The sequence below is a fragment of the Pseudophryne corroboree genome, chromosome 5 (genome assembly GCF_028390025.1).
Source record: "Pseudophryne corroboree isolate aPseCor3 chromosome 5, aPseCor3.hap2, whole genome shotgun sequence".
Classification (NCBI taxonomy): domain Eukaryota; kingdom Metazoa; phylum Chordata; class Amphibia; order Anura; family Myobatrachidae; genus Pseudophryne; species Pseudophryne corroboree.
This window is the reverse complement of record NC_086448.1, coordinates 611475914-611498035: the sequence shown is the minus strand read 5'-3', so window position 1 is coordinate 611498035 and position 22122 is coordinate 611475914. Positions and strand designations below refer to the sequence as shown.

The window sequence follows — 22122 nt, the reverse complement described above, 5'->3', positions numbered from 1 at the left end:
CTGCCTCCGCAATCAAGTGGCCCTGGAACACTTAAATTGCGCTGGCCCAGGGGGCAGATGGCACTCTGACCCCCTGCCCAGCCAGACCCTGGAAATAGGCATTGATAAACAAGGATAGGTGCTATCTATTGCATAGTTGTCCACCAGATTGCAAAGGTTCTTGGTGGACTGCATGATATGGCCACACAACAATGATGGACTGGGGTCAGGAGGAAGGGAAAGTGAAGGAAAAGAAGATATGTGAGGATATGTGTGGACTGTACAGTGGAGATATAATTGGATAGGAAAGCTTATGAAGGTTATGTGAGCGGTTCTGGAGTTTAATAAGATTGCCTGAAGGGGTGAGTTTTCAGGGAAGTCTTGAAGGTTAGGAGACTAGAGGAGAGTCTTATGGTGCGTGGTAGGGCATTCCATGGAGTGGGCGCAGCCAAAAGACAGTGCTGCAATCGTGCATGGGAGCGAGTAATGAGTGTGGATGAGAGACGTAGATCTTGTGCAGAACAAAGAAATTGGTTTGGGAGATATTTTGAGATAAGTGAAGAGATATACATACTGTAGGTATAGTTAGGTTCACACACACACACACACACACACACACACACACACACACACACACACACACACACACACACACATATATTGTAGTATGTTAAACAGGAATCAGCATTAAAGGCATTTTGCTCTTATTTGTGTATTATAATTAATGTATTTGCTCTTTATTGCCTACATCCCAACTAGATTATATGTTTGTTATATAAGGGCTATACAGTATATGGACGGCTGTTTATTTATCTTTTTGTGACTTCCTTTTGTTGATTCTCTTATCTTTTCTTTTATAAAACACTACTAAAATCAAGATTGTAAACGCCACTTTAAAGGCTCCTGCTTAATACAGCTTGGACAGTCTTCTGTCGTTCTGTTGGATCTCTCTGATTCTGCATGCATAAAGCATAAAAAATGCTGAATGTCTTTGCATGCTGAATGTAGCGGTGCCTGTACATAATGTGACTTTGTAGTGTGCTTCTAAACAGTTTATCACTACTGGCAAAAGATCTGGCAGATAATCCAAGTTAATGTTTTTTTCCCCTCCACAATGATAAACATAGTGAGGGACAAACAGTGTGAATTGTTGACTCTGTGTTATGTGAAAGCCCTGGAGACGTCGATGTGCTAAAGCTAGCATTTAGCAAGTTGCCGTTTTATAGATTGGATGAGACTTACACATAACAGAATGGATGTAAGCGTCTCAACATTCTGCAGTTTTTCAGCAGTATGCATCCTTTCTAGATTACATTTAAGTGCATTTCTTAAGTGCAAGTTAAAAAGTTGACATTCTTTGTGCACTCTTAATGAGTACACAAGAGAGAGCATGTGTATTTTCCAGTACAATGACTGTATCCATTTAATGGGGCGATCTGTTCTGCACAATTTAACATCCAACTGTTTTGTTTTCGAACTTTGACCTTACCCTGTATGAATGTGTATGTTGCAAAGTGTCTGATAATCAGAATAAAAGACAAATGGGACTCTGCGTACAGTATAACAAGCCACGGTACAGTAATAATGGACTTGCACAATCCTTTCTACAGTGCATTAAAGAAGTACGTAAACAATATGATCCTGGCTACACATAGCCTTGCAATTTTATTTCTATGATTTCTGTAACACATCCAAAGAGAAAAGTCTATCGATACAGGAAAAGACATCTATATAAAACTGTCAAAGGAAACTTTGATTGCTCAAATTGATTTGATTCTACAGTAGATCAGGGGATTGAATTAGTTACCTCCAGGTTATCTAGAAAGAAACTAGATTGATTCCACACTGGTTATGAATAATTTTTGAGTTACTAGGCATAAACCAACATCTTATAAGATACCAAGGTGTAGACTCCTACAATCTCACTGTTGGTCAAAGAAGTCAGTAATTGCTTACTGTATACAGATATAAAGAAAAAAGAAAGAAGACTCCTTTTTTGGCGCTCTCTTCAAAAACCAATCATAATATGATGTGTTAAATTGTACATATTAAAACATAACTTTTACTTCTTTGTTAAAATAAATTCTCCTAATAACATGCAGGGTACAATAAAAACTAGCAAGGTGGTTAGCGCAGGAAATAGTTTTTGAACAATTAGTTGCCTTAAATATGGTAATATCCAGCGGAAAGGTCTGAATAGAGCCTTTAGCCCTCCAGAGCTGACACGTAATGTCACAAAGCGATACTGATTGTTCCCATGTGTATCACAAATGCATTCCCAAATCTGGATACAAACCGATATAGAACTTGGCACCTAAATCGAATCTAATAATAGGATAGTTTCCATAAGTGAATCTGCTTTCAACGTTAGACTGGAGTTGAATATATACCTACTATACTGAATGTTCCCTGGGGGTCTCCCACCGGGTACTAGTTCGGCCCTATACTGAGTTGCTTCCAATTTCAAACAGAATTGGGTGTATGCAGTATGGTATGATAGTAGGTAACTCGCACACTACTCCTGAATTGTTGATGATAGTTCAGAAAGAAGAGAAAAAATAAGGGTAAGGAAAGATTGTGATAAGCGGATCTGCTTTTGGGGTTAGACAGTGTGGGGATCTTACCCACCAGTGGAAAACTGCCTGGGAAAGTAGTCACTGAATCGCCAATGAGAGTCCAGAAAATGAAATGGTGTTTCAATTTGATTCAATTAGTGCACAGGTGCATCCAATAATAGAGAGATATGATATGCAGGGTTTGCCAAAACAATCTTCAGAAATTAAATTTATAAACAGCTGCAACAAGTAATAGAGGGGTGTGATTTTAAAGATTCCACCCAAAAACAATCAAACATAAATGCTAAAATAGTATGGGGTTGACTATAGGAAGCTAACTTTACACCATGGGGTTTATTTACTAATATTCGTGTTTTTGCCGTTTTTAAGGGTGTTTGAACTCGAATGGTATCGGGTGCATTTTACTGCAACTTTTTGAATCCTGATACGGTCATTCACTAAGCTGCTGAGTTTTGCACATTCGTTTTTTCCGATGTTGATATGATTCGTAATGTCAGGCAGTGTTTTACGGGAGTGATGAGTAAAACACTGCCTGACAAAACACAAGGAATCCCGGCCGGATCTGTGAGATCCGTGCAGGGCTTCATTGTGTATCTTAAAAATGTGTTTTAATTGATTTTAAATCTGGAAAAAATTGCGTGGGGTCCCCCCTCCTAAGCATAACCAGCCTCTAGCTCTTTGAGCCGGTCCTGGTTGAAAAAATATGGGGGAAAAATGACAGTGGTTCCCCCATATTTCATCAACCAGCACCGGGCTCTGCGCCTGGTCCTGGTGCAAAAAATACGGGGGACAAAAAGAGTAGGGGTCCCCCGTATTTTTTGAACCAGCACCGGGCTCCACTAGCTGGACAGATAATGCCACAGCCGGGGGTCACTTTTATACAGCGCCCTGCGGCTATGGCATTAAATACCCAACTAGTCACCCCTGGCCGGGGTACCCTGGAGGAGTGGGGACCCCTTCAATCAAGGGTTTCCCCCCCAGCCACCCAAGGGCCAGGGGTGAAGCCCGAGGCTGTCCCCCCCATCCATGGGCTGCGGATGGGGGGCTGATAGCCTTGTTGAGAATGTAAGAATATTGTTTTTTGCAGAAGAACTACAAGTCCCAGCAAGCCTCCCCGCAAGCCGGTACTTGGAGAACCACAAGTACCAGCATGCGGGGGGAAATGGGCCCGCTGGTACCTGTAGTTCTACTGCAAAAAAATACCCAAATAAAAACAGAACACACACCGTGAAAGTACAACTTTATTACATTCATTCCGACACACAGATACTTACCTATGTTGACACGCCGACTCTGGCCACGTCTTCGTCTGTCGGCGTCTCCAAGTCGAATCCGGAGTACCTGAAAATAAAATTATAAAGCCAGTGTGTCCTGTTCTTTTTTTTGTAATCCACATACTTGGCAAAATAATAAAACAGAAACCCAACCACGCACTGAAAGGGGCCCCATATTTTCACATGGGACCCCTTTCCCCGACTGCCAGGACCCCCCCTGACTCCTGTCAAAGAGGGTTCCTTCAGCCAATCAGGGAGCGCCACGTCGTGGCACTCTCCTGATTGGCTGTGTGCTCCTGTAGTGTCTGTCAGGCAGCACACGGCACAGATACAATGTAGCGCCTATGCGCTCCATTGTAGCCAATGGTGGGAACTTTGCGGTCAGCGGTTGACCGAAAGTAACCTCACCGCTGACCGTAAAGTTCCCACCATTGGCTACAATCGAGCGCATAGGCGCTACATTGTATCTGTGCCGTGTGCTGCCTCACAGACACTACAGGAGCACACAGCCAATCAGGAGAGTGCCACGACGTGGCGCTCCCTGATTGGCTGAAGGGACCCTCTTTGACAGGAGTCAGGGGGGGGGGTCCTGGCAGTCGGGGAAAGGGGTCCCATGTGAAAACATGGGGCCCCTTTCAGTGCGTGGTCGGATTTCTGTTTAATTTTTTTGCCAAGTACGTGGATTATACAAAGAACAGAAGGTGCACTGGATTATGTGAGTATAATTTTTTTCACAGGTACCCCTAGGATTCTACATAGAGAAAAGGACCGAGCCTCGTGGGAACATAGGTAAGTATGTGTGTATGTTGGTGTGCATGTATGTAATAAAGTTGTACTGTCCTGGTGTGTGTCCTGTTTTTATTGGGGTATTTTTTTAGTAGTAGTACTACAGGTACCAGCGGGCCCGGTTTTCCACCGCATGCTGGTACTTGTGGTTCTCCAAGTACCAGCTTGCGGGGGAGGCTTGCTGGGACTTGTAGTACTGCTACTAAAAACAATATTCACAATTTCTCACAAGGCTATCAGCCCCCCATCCGCCGCCTTTGGATGGGGGGGACAGCCTCGGGCTTCACCCCTGGCCCTTGGGTGGCTGGAGGGGGGGGACCCCTTGATTGAAGGGGTCTCCACTCCTCCAGGGTACCCCGGCCAGGGGTGACTAGTTGGGGTTTTAATGGCACGGCCGCAGGGACCGATATCAAAGTGTCCCCCGGCTGTGGCATTATCTCCCCAGCTAGTGGAGCCCGGTGCTGGTTTCAAAAATACGGGGGACCCCTACGCTTTTTGTCCCCCGTATTTTTGGATCCAGGACCAGGCGCAGAGCCCGGTGCTGGTTGATGAAATATGGGGGAACCCCTGTCATTTCCCCCCCCATATTTTTTCAACCAGGACCGGCTCAAAGAGCCCGAGGCTGGTTATGCTTAGGAGGGGGGACCCCACACAATTTTTTTTTCAGATTTTACACTAAACAGACCCTTTACCATAGATAACCATGCACAGATCTCACTGATCCGTGCATGGTTATCCAAACTCGACTGGAAAAAGCAGGTCTATTTTATTGCTGCTTTTTTTAACGAATCGAAAAAAACAGACCCGCACTTGAGCACTCAGAAACTAACACCCAAATACAAATGAATAGTGAATGCCCGTATTCTATGAAATAACAGCCGCGTTTGACCGATGGTCTATTCATTCGTATTTCTGAACGTTGTCATTCAAACCATTACGAATAGTCCAAACACTGCCGAGTTTTCTGCTTAGTGAATTCCCGGATTGGGACTTAGAAAAAAAAACACAAATCGGCCAAACTCGGATTTTTAGTAAATACTGGCCATTGTGTCAATCTCAGTTGCATATTATGCTTTCAGGACATATACGATTTGATACCGTCTTGCAACACATTTAGCTAAAAGTCTAAATGGACAATAACTGTCAGTTTAATTGAAACACTGTGTCAGTGAATGGTGTCTCCGTTTAGCTCAATTTGTTCGCAGGTACAGTACATACCATGATGAAGAGATATAATATATAAAGTTTGCCAGGAAGATCTGCAGTGACTAAATTTATATATAACTACAACTGAAGATAGTAGGGTGTAATTTACAGAGTTTCACCCAAAAAAACCCAATCAAATATGAAAGCTAAGGTAGTGTCAGGTTAGCTGTTAGGAACCAACTTTGTACATTATGTTGATCTCAGTAGCACATTATGCTCTCAAGAGATAAATGAATTGAAACATTCTTGCTACACATTAGCAAACAATAGTATCCAAGATCCTTCTTATTGTCACTATGTTTCTGATGCTGAGAGTAGAAAGACATTGAATCCAAAGAGGCTAAATGTACAGAGCTATGCTCATACTGTACAGTTGTATGGTGTATTATTTTAAACCAAAGGTGTAACCTTGTATAGTGCCTATAGGATTAAAATATGGTTTGTGGCTATAGCTGATACACAGAAATATGTTTACCTATAACAAGCTTCTGGTCGCTATGACCAAAACATACATTAATATATATGTAAGTATGCTGAAATAAGTATTAGAAAATAGGGGAAGATGCATGTGTAATCTACCACTCTGGACGAGGAGAGACAGGAAAGCCTGTGTACTCTTGTATGCCGTCAGGATGATCTTCTGATAAAGCACCGGGAATGTACGGCAGGGAGACCGCTGCAATCCGCGCCGTCTGTTGCCAGGGGTCCACCACCAAGAATGGGCGAAGGAATGGATGGGACTGTCTGTCCTGTGGGGCGCCCGGTACCTGTCCATGTACAGCGGGGGAAACCGCTGCGCTGTATGCTGTCCGCCTCCTGAGAGTGGTGAGGAGGAAGCGGTTCATAGTAAGGGGATCGCTGTGTCTGTTGCTGTCTGCCAATGTGGGTCAGCCGCCATCTGGGATGTTAGGGATGGCTGGAGTGCGCTGTCCCGATGCCGCCTTTTGCCGGGCTTGTTCACTTTCCGGAAGTAAACAAGCCTGCGACGGCGGGTGAAACGCATTTTCCGATGGTGGTTAGCGGCAGGAACAAGCGGTCCCTCCATTGCACTCAGCCAGGCAACAGGCGACATGTTTTTTTGTATATGTCCTGAGAGCATAATATGCAACTGAGATTGACACAATGTGTAAAGTTAGCTTCCTATAGTCAACCCCATACTATTTTAGCATTTATGTTTGATTGTTTTTTTGGTGAAAGCTTTAAAATCACACCCCTCTATTACTTGTTGCAGCTGTTTATAAATTGAATTTTTGCAGATTGTTTTGGCAAACCCTGCATATCATATCTCTCTACTATTGAATGCACCTGTGCACTAATTGAATCAAATTGAAACACCATTTCATTTTCTGGACTCTCATTGGCGATTCAGTGACTACTTTCCCAGGCAGTTCTCCACTGGTGTGTAAGATCCCCACACTGTCTAACGCCAAAAGCAGATCCGCTTATCACAATCTTTCCTTACCCTTATTTTTTCTCTTATTTCTGTACTCTCATCAACGATAGTGTGCGAGTTACCTACTATCATACCATACTGCATACGCCCAATTCTGTTTAATCTTGGAAGCAACTCAGTATAGGGCCGAACTAGTACCCGGTGGGAGACCCCCAGGGAATACCCGGTATAGTAGGTATATATTCAACTCCAGTCTAACGTTGAAAGCAGATTCACTTATGGAAACTATCCTATTATTAGATTTGATTTAGGTGCCAAGTTCTATATCGGTTTGTATCCAGATTTGGGAATGCATTTGTGATACACATGGGAACAATCAGTATCGCTTTGTGACATTACGTGTCAGCTCTGGAGGGCTAAATGCTCTATTCAAACCTATCCGCTGGATATTACCCTATTTAAGGCAACTAATTGATCAAAAACTATTTCCTGCGCTAACCACCTTGCTAGTTTTTATTGTACCCTGCATGTTATTAGGAGAATTTATTTTAACAAAGAAGTAAAAGTTATGTTTTAATATGTACAATTTAACACATCCTATTATGATTGGTTTTTGAAGAGTGCGCCAAAAAAGGAGTCTTCTTTCTTTTTTCTTTATACCTCCAGGATATCATCTTCAAAGTTGGAATTTCTTTATATGGAAATATGATACTTCATATTCAGGTGATGGTTTGTAAGCATGTGTGTTCTTTTACAGTTGTGTCCGCAGTACTGGCCAGAAAATGGAGTACACAGACATGGCCCCATTCAGGTGGAGTTTGTGTCTGCTGACCTAGAAGAAGACATCATAAGCAGAATATTTAGGATCTATAATGCTGCAAGGGTAAATATTATATTGCACATCTATAGTAACAAATGAAAACAATTTGCTTGTTTTTTTTTAATGGTTGCTATAGTTATTACATGTAGTATTCTGTATTTTACAATCTACCACCCCTACCAGGCTAATCTGTGGAAATAGGTTTGTTGAGTACATCATAACACATTTCTTTACATGGTAAGTGGGTTCATTTTATTATACATGATGCACTTTGTGTTGTGTTTCAGCCTCAGGATGGATACCGCATGGTTCAGCAATTTCAGTTCCTGGGCTGGCCAATGTACAGAGATACACCAGTCTCTAAGAGGTCTTTTCTAAAACTCATTCGTCAAGTGGACAAGTGGCAGGAAGAGTACAATGGAGGAGAAGGGAGAACAGTTGTACACTGTTTGTAAGTAGCAGAATTAATGTATTATAAAAAAGTTTTTGAAAATATATCATGTGACAGTGCCATATTTATTTTCTAACTTTGCAATCTTGTCAGACTTATTTACTGAGGCATCGGAACAGCTAAATGCAAACGTGTTCATCTTTGTTCTTAGCAGCTGGAATAATTCATAAGTAAACTCGCTGAAAATGTACATAGGTTTGTTAATTATACTCAGCACCTAAATGCAACTTTTTGGATGACTATTTTTTGTATTGTGTGAAAATCCAAATTGCTATATTTTCTTAAGGTCTGATCCCGATTTGTATGCAGTGCCTATGTTCACGCATCTGAGCGATTATCAGTAGACTGTGCATGCACTTGTGACCACACAGCACACGCTAAGGTACCTTTGTGATGCCACTCACAGTGAGGATTGAAACGCAGAGTTATTGACAGGAAGGGGCCGTATAGGGATAGGTAAGGGGGTGTGGCAGCTAAAATGCAGGCGTGTCATGGAGGACGTTATCGGAGCATGTGTCTGCCTTGAGATGCGATCATGTACTTAGAGAAACATGGTACTGTACCTGCATTGCTACAGCAGCGGTTATTCTGTGTGACCACAGACGCCCTCGGCCAGTCCATGTTCTTTGTTATCAGTGCTGCATATGTGTACGCAGTTGCAGTGAACCTTGTGATGGCTCCAGTGAGCGTCTATTTTCTCTTCTGGACGACAGATTCATTTTTGATTATTAGCAATTCTGTAGGCTGAAAAATAGCAGCTGTGTATTCGTGTCCACACACATCAGAATCAGGCCCATACTGTGCCATCCAATTTCCCATCATTGCTTATGTCATATTCATCAACATACAACAATTATGATAATAATAATAACGTTAGAAAAAGCTGAAATCAGTGGTACTGATCGCATTGATGCATGCAAACTAAGGGGTCTATTTAATAAGCCTTGGATGGCGGTAAAGTGGATGGAGATAAAGTACCAGCCAATCAGCTCCTAACTGCCATGCCACAGGCTGTGTTTTTAAAAATGACAGTTAGAAGCTGAATTGCTGGTGCTTTACCTCCATGCAAGACTTAGTAAATAGACCTCTAAATTATGTTAATACTATAAAAGAAAAACAGTGATGTTATTCAAGGCTGTTATATAGGCTGTTATTAAAGACCAAAGAGAGTAGTAAGTAGTACACAGTCTCATAAGGATGTTTTTGAAGAGACTTAGTGGCCCTCGCTTAGTTTAGTGCCCACCACTTTCTAAATACATACCACTGTCCCTCAGTACTCTCTTACAGTATATGTGGATATTGTAAAGCACAACGGAATATGCTGCGCTATATAAGAAACTGAAAATAATAAAATAAATAATAAGTTGGATACCTGACGTTGGTTTGGAAACTGCAGCCAGTACCTGATTGGATAGGATAATGGAAAAGCAGAATTTGCTTAACACTTTACACTCTGACAAAAAGAGTCTGCTAATACTGCTGCATATGGACAGCTGAACCATATAAATTGGAATATGTTGCCATATATAGCAGATATGTGTGTTAGAAAAGGCTTCTTATCATTAACTATGAAATTGTTCAGGTTGCATTACACAAGTGAAATGCACAATGGACCCAGCCTCCAGTTTATTCTCTTACACTCTGTATGACTGCCAGCAGGAGGCCCCTTCAGCATCTCCTATTGTTCCATGTAAATCTCATGGATTATAGAAGTGATTTTACATTTGAGAAGGCTCCATCAAGTTTGTATCCCTTAAGGTCAGACGTGACCTTTTAGTTGCATTGAAAGCTTTGAAACAAGCAGTGAATATGCTTGAAATCTCTTTCATGTAAGTGACTAACCTTCTAGTAAGATTGAAGTATGTTCTGGTTTGTTGAGGGAGACTGAAGTAACCTTTAAAAAGAGGCTTTTTAAAGAAGAATAAAATAAAAGTCTGGCTCCAGAGATGTGGGATTGGTATTTCACTGTTTTTGTGTCCTAGCATTTAGATTTAAATATCTCTGAATAAGGTTACAGCTGAAGTTTTCTTACATCAGTAGAAGTAATTATCATTTGTCTGTTATTAGTGGTTATTCTGTCATGTTATTGGAGATATTAGGAAGTTATACCTAAAATGCTAGTTACAGTAATGTATATACTGAGTTACTGATAATCACAAATGTATATGTGAAGTATGTAGGTGCTGATGATAACTAAAGAGAGTTTAAATACTCATGTGAGAGACGGACGTTACATGGCTGGTTCTGAGTCTCACGGATCTCTCTGCATGTAGACAATTTGCCCGTGTGCTGATGCGTATTTATCCTGAGCCACACGGATTTTTGTGTATAGAGGCAAATTGCCAGTGTGTGCATACAGCACGTGTGCAGATCATAGTTGCCTACACGGGAGGCTCCCGTTTCAGCCATTAATCTCCTGCTGCCATGCTTTGTATGTCAAATCTCCTGGATTCTTCAGATTCTGCCAGGGGTGTCACTAAGGAGTTTCTTTGCAAGTGATTTGCTGTAGCTGCTTAGGAGTCACTGCTGATGACTCTCATTATCCCCCCTTGTGGGAACCTCTGACAGTAGCGACAGAGAGCAGCACATACAGTAATCACAAACAGCGTCCTCTGCTAGTGAGCTGCTAGGGTAAGAATTGTTGTTAGTAATCTTTCTTTAGTTAAACACATTTGTTTAATTTGAGTATCTGGCGTCTGTAATGATTTGGTCAATGCTGTAAAGGTATTGAGAACAGCACTTTCAATAAATATAGGTAGTACCTACAAGATACAGTCCGGTGTCCACAATAAAATAACATCTAATACACCAAAATCATAATTTACTTGTATGTTTAGAGATTAATTCACACAAGGTCAAATTGCATTTGGAATTTTTTGCATAGGCATTACATTTATCATGTATATTGTGCTTAGCGAGATGAAACGAAATATCACAGTGAATATAGATCTGCAAACAAACCCAGTATTGCAGACAGCAATTTAGTATCAATACTTGCAAAACTTCCTAAAATATATTATTACTAATGTTATATAGAAATATCTTACAACAACAAGCATTTAAGCATAGACACGCCCATTTGTGGAACTAGACATGCCCTTTAGGAAGAGTAAGACGCTCCTCGGTGGAACGCTGCGCTGTACGTTGTACATTCTACTGTAATCTCCCTGATTCTAGTTTTAAATAGTAGGCAGGTATGGTGCAGATGCATATTTATCCTTAGTCGCATGGTGGCAAATTGCCAGTGTGTTTGCACACCAGAGCTGGATTTAGACCTTATGGGGCCCTAGGCAAGATACCAGTTTGGGGACCCCCTCCCTCAAACAATCCATAGCACTATATTTTCATTCCTGATTAGAGCGGCATTGCAAGAGTGCCTTGGCTTGTGCACAGTGAGATTGTGGCGCGTGCGCAGCCTAACAGTCGCTCAGTTGTGTGAACATCAGCATTCCATACAATTCTGAATAAGGCACTAGTTCTTTTGGAAGTAGAATTAAAACCTGTGTCACATTTAAAGTAAACCGGTCCTTCACATACAGTGGATGAAACCATTTTGTGTCCAAACATTTCTCATACTATCAAAGATTATAGCTTAACAATATTGTCACTGGTCCCTATTAATTCTGTAGGCTGCATTCTCAGGATTATTGGTTCAGGACCTGATATTTTTTGGACTGGACAGAATCTACAGATGTAGCTACGCTCATCATGGCTGTGATATGACCGCACGCATCGTGGCTGTGACTTGGTACATTGGGATGCAACTATTCATGCCTGCTACCGCACATGTTAAAGCAATGGGCTGAGGCTGCATATATACACACATGCTCGTCTGTATCCGCACACATCACAGGAAATTAGTTGCACCCATGGCTAATTGCAGCCAGACTGAGCATGGCTACATCTGTTGGTGTACTGATGAGTGTGTAAAGGAGCAGTTGAAAACTGTATAGCGTGGACCTGAATTTCAACAAAGATATTTATTATTATAATTATTATTATTATTATTATTATTATCCTTTACTTATATGGCTCCACAGGGGATCTGCAGAGCCCATTACATAAACAATAAGCTAAAATAACAAAACAGTCAATAGCAGTTCTAGACCACATAGGACAAGTACCGGGTATGTAAACTTTGCTGCATCCGCAGACGACAGGGTGGCAGAAAACTGAGGGACTGGGTTGGAGTAGAAGATGGTATAAGTAAGGGAAGGAAAGGCACATGAGGGAAGAGGGCCCTGCTCGTGAGAGCTTACAGTCTAAAAGGGAGGGACAGTCAGACAGGGGTGACACAGATGGAGTAGACAGTACATTTATGTAATGTACAGATATTACTTTGGGCAGTTTAAGTGAGGAGAGGGCTTGTGTACAGATCCATGCGGTCCCCCTCCTCTCTGACATCACAGTAGACTTTGGCTTTGAGCGGAGATCTCCCGGAGCATTACACCCAGGCTATGTTGGCTGAAACTCTCTACTGGAAAATGGCCGCCATTCATTTTCCCAGTGATTTCTGTCTGCAGTGCTGGCTGCCATGGGTCTCCGGAGAGGTCAGTATAATTAAATGGGTGCAGGGTGTGAAGTGTGGGCCCACCTGGACCCAGGAGCCTATGTTCAGAGCTCCATATTGATATAGATTTGTGGCTACTTTGCATATTCCAAGACCAGTCCAGATGGTCACAGATTATGTTCCAAAAATACATACTTTTTATAGCACAGAACCTCAATGAAAATATGTTCCTAGAAAATTGTTGTACATTCTTAAAAGTATCCCTGGAAATATCCCAACCTCTAATGAAAATATCTTTGCAGCTTGTTCTGTTACCACTTATCTAAGGTGCAGAGCTTTCCATAACAGTTTAGGATAATTGTATGCAGTATGTAGAACTCAAGTCAATCATTTAGCTCATGTGGATTTTAAGTGATGCTCATCTGGCACTAAAGGAATTGTTGTTTCACAGAAATGCTAAGGGTACACAGGCCAAGTCACCTTTTACTCTTCCTTTCACAGAAATGGAGGCGGTCGCAGTGGTGCATTTGCTGCAATTAGTATTGTTTGTGAAATGCTCCAGCACCAGAGGGCAGTTGATGTGTTCCATGCTGTGAAGACACTTAGGAACAATAAGCCTAATATGGTTGACCTCTTGGTAAGTTTGTCTCATTTTATCACTGAATACAAATGCCTCATTATCTCAGCTGCAGCAGACATCCCTGTATATAGCAGAAATGCCTGACAAGATTAGAAACATTTCCTCACCATGGGATGGTGAATCCAAATCAAGAGACGTATCCTAAGGGTTTCTGGAGATTACTTCAAGGTATGGGATACAAATCCAGGATCTTATCACTTGCACAGTACAGAAAAAGAAGCTAAATATTAAGTAAAGAGTTTTAATAATCACCATAGTCCAGATTAATGCTCAGTAGAAAAATAATGCAAAATTGTCTACATAAACCAAATCTTATGTAAGTTTCATAACTGCACACACTATTGTGGAATCATTCCAGGACTTAACAGAACACGTTCTTAACCAGGGAAGGGTATACAGTACTGTGACTTATTAATGTTTCAATCTGCAAATTGTAAAGCATAATCTACAACCTTTGTTTTGGTTATTGAATCATGGTTATCACTCCCATAGGTCTTCTCCTCGGTGTGGTTGTGGTCCATGATTTTATTTGGCCTCCACCATGGACCACTAATATATGTGAATAGACTAGTTCTGTGTTGGTCTTGCCTCTTGTTTTGTCATCACTGCATTTTAAGCTGGCTACACTCTTTGTCATCCATATCAGTCAAGTGGTGTGTATCCAGCCGTGACCTCCTGTAAGGGCGGGGGCAGCAGTGGGCGTGAGCGGCTCCTCTATGAGGATTGGGAGGTCGGCTGTGCAGTACATGAGATGTAAACTCCCAGTCTCAACCGTTGTGTTATAAGCCATGCATCGGCACTGCATACACATGTGTTCAGGGTCCAAATACATTATCTCCCTGGAACAATTGTATTGGCAGTCAGAAGCTTCTCTACAGTACTGTATGAACAGAAACAATCCCAACAAATAGTAAGGGCACAGTTATTTTTTTATAGCCCAGGACCATTATATGAAATCACTTTCATTAAGCAACAAAGCTGGGTACATAGACGAAAGGAAGTTGCCCTTTACAGGTTTTATTTTATAGCCCTCATGAAGTACAGTCTCTTCCATTTTGATTTCAAAACGACTTCATCATGTTGCTGACGAATAAATTGTAAGCTCACATTCTGCCCATTCAGTTCATCGCCACACTGTGCTACAGTATATTCATTCTAACAGTTCATTACAATAAGCATTACTGTTATTATTAGTTCTGCTTCATTTAGTTGGTGTGCTCGAACAGATCTGTTGTTTGTCTTCTCAAGTGTTAAAATGACCTTCTGAGCCAAAACCTGACTCCATCCTTTTTAGTGGCCTGTTTCAAAGCCTTGTTTTTAATCAGGTACAAAATTCTCTGTGAAACAATACATTTATTGTATCCCCAAAATATATATTTCTAGGAGGTTCAAACGCCAAACTGAGCTGAAAGAGGGAAAACAAATCAGAACGGTAAATGCAATTCTTTTTATTAGCTGGGAAACATCTATTGTGATAGAATCACAATGAACCACTTTCGTTTTCAAAATAAGCCAGTTATGTAATTAATAAGTGACATAAAAACCATGCCATAACAATGTGTTTCCAGTTATAATACCACTTTAAATTACTGGCGCTGCTCTAGAAAGTAATAGTTCAATTTCCATGACACCAACAGCTATAGTAAGTTTTGTCTACTGATAATGTAGACAATAGATGGTATTCTGATTATGAACCATGGACCTTGCATTTGTTTATCTCTGTACAAGAGCACTTCACATTCCCAGACTTTGTATGGCTGCTTTATCTGAAAAGTTCTCTGCTCAATATATTTCTCATTAGTTTTTAAACTTTGAATTGTGAGCAGTTGTTAATATTCTTCCCACAGAGCTTGTGTATATGTTCACAAAAGGTAACATTGTGAAATGAATTGCCAGATTCTAAAATTATACATTTTTACGTTTTCCCAGCCATCCAATCTTTGTTACTTATTACATGAAGAATATTGTATTTAATTGTAACTGCTACAGTTACTACAAATAAAATATGTACTTAGGAATAAAGTATAGACATTAGAATCCTTTCACATACAGCAGGCGTATCTCATTTGTACTTGATTACTGTACTGTATGTATGGGTCTATGTGTCTTGAAAGTGGCCATTGATATTTCTTAGCTAAAATGGTATTTATACATTTATTAAGCAACATACTGCAGGCTCCTACTTATTAGGGCCGTCTTAACAGCAGTGTAGGCTCCTGGGCAAAGCAATGCACTGGGGCCCTTACCCATCCTCCAGTGGTAGTGGTAGGGGATGCTATCAGCGGCAGCTTTGATATCCCACATGCGGTTGTGGGTGTTCTATCTTCCGCTCAGCATGTAGGACCTGGAGCAGTAATTTCTGCTAATTACTCCTTTACTGCACAGATTATGGGGGATGGTGCTGGGGTAGAACACTAGACTATAGAAGGGGGCATTGGGCTGAATAAAGGGGCCCCGGTACATGACTTCCAGGGTGGTAGGGGGTATTTAATACGCAGGGGAAGGAGGGAATAGTGAAGTGGGCTTAATATCAATAATTTTCCGGTGGGAGGGCAGCTTGTTTGACTGCAGTTATCTCCAGTTCCTGGAAATAGATTTCTTAGCTCTCAGTGGGATAAAAAAAAACTAGAGTCCCACCTTTCAGGAGGTACTGGGGACTTGGGGATTAGATTTCAGCAGCCAGAGCAATCCACCGACAAAAATATAAAAGTGCATACCAGGCGTGTGGCGTTGGATCAGTGACCAGCTGCTGGAAGGCTGATCTCTCTGGTTCTGGGCATAGTAGAGACAAGTTGCCAGTGTTCATCGAAAGGGGAGAGTCCCAGCTTTTGGAGAATATCCTCAGAAAAATGCTAAGTCAGACAGAAACCAAGATACTGTATTTGGCTGATAAGAGCAATAAACAGGCTTGGATAGGGACTACTGCTTTGAAGTCAGATATCTCCGGTTCCCCAGGGCTTATTTTAAAAAATCTGGTACCCCTGGAAAAAGGGGACCCTCAGCTATCAGCCATTATACTCCTGGGGCCCTTGGGCCAAGGGCGTAGCTACCATAGGTGCAGGGAGTGCAGCTGCTATGGGGCCCAGAGCTGAGAGGGGCCACCTTCCCTGTCACAGTTACATGTGTTATATACATTTACCATTGTGTGGCACATACAGGCCTTTACAAACTTTTGCCTTGTTGCCTACAACACAGTATATATTGTTATGCCCCTGTACCTGCTCAATTTAATATGGTATATAAATAACAGAAGGGCATTATAATGTTACATAATATGAACTGGGGTACTGTAATGTGGAACAATATAAACTGGGGACACTGTCATAATGTAAACTGGGGTAGTGTGTACTGGCAGCCCTACAAAGTAACATAATGTGAACTAGGGCACTATTTATTATGGTTTATAAATGAAAATAAACTAGGGCACCATTATGGGGCATACAATTAACAAGGTGTCTCTCTAGAAGCATTGGGACAGGGGCCCTTCAAATATTGCTATGGGGCCCACAAAGTTCTGGCTACGCACCTGCTTTGGGCAACTGCCCATTGAGCCCATTTGAAAAGATGTCCCTGCTACCTATATACCAGAGAAGTCTATTTTTTCCAGGTCCACTAAAAAATGTATGTAATGGGCACAACAGCCATCACTCATTGCATAAAATCCTCACCCAAAAAGAAGAGGCAGGACCAACAGAGCTCTAGGGAGTGTCTGGCCTTCCTGCCTGTGCCTCCATACGACATCATTTGATTTTTTCATGAAATAAAGAGTTTCTTATCACTGAATAGTCCACAAATCTGCAGACAGCACGCAAGTCACATGGAGGTACCAATTAGAAGCTTTAACACCACTGTCGAATCTTTGCTTAGCCTATTTGGACTATTGTACATAGAATGACATGCACAAGTATTCAACTCCCTAAAAAGTCAACAGATTTGTCTGTATAAAAAATGATACTTACACACATTCAGACTTGTACACTAACCCGATGGTTAGCGTGCAAGGACGATAGTGGGGACACTGTGCATGTGTAGAACCCATTCTGTGTGTGTGCAGACCATGTTCTACGTCCTCACACGCAGTATCCCCTAAGCCTTAGCCTGATTGACAGGGTGGGGAAGGGGCAGAGACCAGGTCTGTTCCTCAAAATGGAGGCATGTGGGAGTGCTGAGGCCAGTGTCTGAGTCTGGCGATGCAGATTTATTGACCTTTACCAACGCAGATTTACTGACTGCGGATCTGAGATGGAAATCTGAGTAACCTGAAGGTTACGTCTTGAGACGCAGCAGGGGATCATGGAAGAAGGCAGGAGGAGTCTGTTCACACCAGGCACCTCCTGTTACATTAGTATATTAGCTGTACTGTATTGCTGTGCAATATCATACAACTCTGAATCAGGCCCATTGTACCAGACAGTATTTTTATTGTGAATCACACAGATTATAAAAAGATAGATAGCATTAGTAAAATGCAGGCAGGATATGATTTTTCACCTCAGTATGCTGATCATGTGTCTTACACCCAGGGCCGGTGCTAGGGTGTTCGGCGCCCTCCTGCAAACTATCAATTTTGCGCCTTTCTACAAATACAAATGTGACCAATCTCATCCTGAAGGCTGTAACTAGATATTTTGGTTCCCCCCTCCCCCTCAAGATCCACAACATGGACAGTGCGTGCCAAAGGCACACCGCAAAAATATGGAGGCATAAAAAAATTACGTAAAGTATAGCGGCGTAAAATAATTACGATGCACAGTAGTCTCCATTATTCAAAATGACGCAACACAGCAGTACCAGTTATATACATTACGCCAGGTAGTGTCCCTTATATACATTAGCCAGATAGAGCCCCCTTTTACATATTGCACCAGGTAGAGCCAGTCGCACACTATTCCAGGTAGAGCACCCTTTTACACATTGCGCAAGGTATAGTCTCCATTTACAATGCTAGGTAGAGCCCCTTTTACAATGCCAGGTAGAACTAGTCACACATTATTCCAGATAGAGCACCCTTTTACACAATGCGCCACGTAGAGTCCTCTTTTACACACTGAGAAAGGTAGAGTTCCCTTTTACAATTTGCGCCAGGTAGGGCACCCTTTTACACATGCCGCTTCCCCCAGCACACATTACTATGAACCACCCTTCATCAGCAAATATTAGTATGACCCCACCTCCCCAGCACAGTAGTGTCCGTTAGTCACATTAAACCGCACAGTAGTGTCCGTTAGTCACATTACACGCATAGTAGTGTTCGCTAGTTACATTACACCGCACAGTAATGTCCATTACTCACATTACACCGCACAGTAGTGTTCGCTGGTCACATTACACCGCACAGTAGTGTTCGCTAGTCACATTACACCGCATAGTAGTGTCTGTTAGTCACATTACACTGCACAGTAGTGTCCGTCAGTCACATTACACCGCACAGTAGTGTCCGTTAGTCACATTACACTGCACAGTAGTGTTCGTTAGTCACATTACACCGCACAGTAGTGTCCGTTAGTCACATTACACTGCACAGTAGTGTTCGCTAGTCACATTACACCGCACAGTAGTGTCCGTTAGTCACATTACACCACACAGTAGTGTCCGTTAGTCACATTACACCGCACAGTAGTGTTCGCTAGTCACATTACACGCATAGTAGTATCTGTTAGTCACATTACACTGCACAGTAGTGTCCGTTAGTCACATTACACCGCACAGTAGTGTTCGCTAGTCACATTACACTGCACAGTAGTGTCCGTTAGTCACATTACACGCATAGTAGTATCTGTTAGTCACATTACACCGCACAGTAGCACACGTTATTCACATTACACTGCACAGTAGTATCCGTTAGTCACATTACACAGCACAGTAGTATCTGTTAGTCACATTACACAGCACAGTAGTGTTCGCTAGTCACATTACACAGCACAGTAGTGTCTATTAGTCACATTACACTGCACAGTAGTGTCCGTTAGTCACATTACACTGCATAGTAGTGTCCGTTAGTCACATTACACTGCATAGTAGTGTCCGGAAGTCATATTACACAGCACAGTAGTATCCGTTAGTCACTTTACACCGCACAGTAGTGTCCGTTAGTCACATTACACTGCACAGTAGTGTCCGTTAGTCACATTACACTGCACAGTAGTGTCCGTTAGTCACATTACACTGCACAGTAGTGTCCGTTAGTCACATTACACGCATAGTAGTATCTGTTAGTCACATTACACCGCACAGTAGCACACGTTATTCACATTACACTGCACAGTAGTGTCCGTCAGTCACATTACACCGCACAGTAGTGTCCGTTAGTCACATTACACTGCACAGTAGTGTCCGTTAGTCACATTACACCGCACAGTAGTGTCCGTTAGTCACATTACACTGCACAGTAGTGTTTGCTAGTCACATTACACCGCACAGTAGGTCCGTTAGTCACATTACACCGCACAGTAGTGTCCGTTAGTCACATTACACCGCACAGTAGTGTTCGCTAGTCACATTACACTGCACAGTAGTGTCCGTTAGTCACATTACACACATAGTAGTATCTGTTAGTCACATTACACTGCACAGCAGTGTTCGCTAGTCACATTACACCGCACAGTAGTGTCCATTAGTCACATTACACTGCACAGTAGTGTCCGTTAGTCACATTACACTGCATAGTAGTGTCCGTTAGTCACATTACACTGCATAGTAGTGTCCGGAAGTCATATTACACAGCACAGTAGTGTCCGTTAGTCACATTACACAGCACAGTAGTGTCCGTTAGTCACATTACACTGCACAGTAGTGTCCGTTAGTCACATTACACTGCACAGTAGTGTCCGTTAGTCACATTACACTGCACAGTAGTGTCCATTAGTCACATTACACTGCACAGTAGTGTCCGTTAGTCACATTACACTGCATAGTAGTATCTGTTAGTCACATTACACCGCACAGTAGCACACGTTATTCACATTACACTGCACAGTAGTGTCCGTCAGTCACATTACACCGCACAGTAGTGTCCGTTAGTCACATTACACTGCACAGTAGTGTCCGTTAGTCACATTACACCGCACAGTAGTGTCCGTTAGTCACATTACACTGCACAGTAGTGTTTGCTAGTCACATTACACCGCACAGTAGGTCCGTTAGTCACATAACACCGCACAGTAGTGTCCGTTAGTCACATTACACCGCACAGTAGTGTTCGCTAGTCACATTACACTGCACAGTAGTGTCCGTTAGTCACATTACACACATAGTAGTATCTGTTAGTCACATTACACTGCACAGCAGTGTCCGTTAGTCACATTACACCGCACAGTAGTGTTCGCTAGTTACATTACACCGCACAGTAGTGTCAGTTAGTCACATTACACTGCATAGTAGTGTCCGTTAGTCACATTGCACTGCATAGTAGTGTCCGTTATACATATTACACCGCACAGTAGTGTCCGTTATTCACATTACACCGCACAGTAGTGTCCGTTATACATATTACACCGCACAGTAGTGTCCGTTATACATATTACACCGTACAGTAGTATCCGTTTTACATATTACACCGCACAGTAGTGTCCGTTATACATATTACACCGCACAGTAGTGTCCGTTTTACATATTACACCGCACAGTAGTGTCCGTTATACATATTACACCGCACAGTAGTGTCCGTTATACATATTACACCGCACAGTAGTGTCCGTTATACATATTACACCGTACAGTAGTATCCGTTTTACATATTACACCGCACAGTAGTGTCCGTTATACATATTACACCGCACAGTAGTGTCCGTTATACATATTACACCGCACAGTAGTGTCCGTTATACATATTACACCGTACAGTAGTATCCGTTTTACATATTACACCGCACAGTAGTGTCCGTTATACATATTACACCGCACAGTAGTGTCCGTTTTACATATTACACCGCACAGTAGTGTCCGTTATACATATTACACTGCACAGTAGTGTACGTTATACATATTACACCGCACAGGACAGCTGCTTATACATGTTATGCCAGAGTAAAAGCCTCTAATACACGTTACGCCACAGTAGAGCACCTTACATACATTATGCCAGGTACAGCCCATTATACACATTATGGGGGTCATTAAGACCCCGCCACATTAGTGGCCAGCAGTGCAGTTTGCCAGTGGCAGCAAACAGTGCATGCGCAGTGGGCATATACATTGCGGTTGCATCCCGATGGATGCAACCCCAATGTGATTGACAGGCAACCGAGCAGCAGGGTTAAGGCGATGCGAGGGCGGCTCCAGTACCTGCAGATGTTCCCGGCATGGGCGCTGCTCTTCCTTTCCCTTCTCCTTCAGTTTCTTGCTGGCTCCATTACTCCAGTGGCTGTCTAGGATGTTGTCAGTGCCCCCGAGAGGGGGGAGAGGGAGTGGGTACTGATTACCCGGGCCTGGGACTGATGGTGGGACGTGGCGAGGGCCCTGGTCCGCTGCACTCCCACCCCCCCATCC

The 22122-nt window shown here is 42.4% G+C and overlaps 1 protein-coding gene and 2 pseudogenes across 14 annotated transcripts in view; 2 read left to right on the top strand and 1 right to left on the bottom strand.

Moving 5' to 3' along the window:
• Positions 1–22122, top strand: part of PTPRM (protein tyrosine phosphatase receptor type M) — a 1209695-nt gene that overhangs the window by 1173353 nt on the left and 14220 nt on the right. For all 14 annotated transcript variants that reach the window (XM_063923506.1, XM_063923503.1, XM_063923501.1 and 11 more), the window contains 3 exons: positions 7972–8097; positions 8322–8485; positions 13497–13632. In XM_063923506.1, coding sequence (XP_063779576.1) covers positions 7972–8097; positions 8322–8485; positions 13497–13632 — 426 coding nt within the window. The remainder of the gene's footprint in view (positions 1–7971; positions 8098–8321; positions 8486–13496; positions 13633–22122) is intronic.
• On the bottom strand, positions 2367–2484 carry LOC134930636 (5S ribosomal RNA; annotated as a pseudogene).
• LOC134930468 (5S ribosomal RNA) lies at positions 7335–7452 on the top strand (annotated as a pseudogene).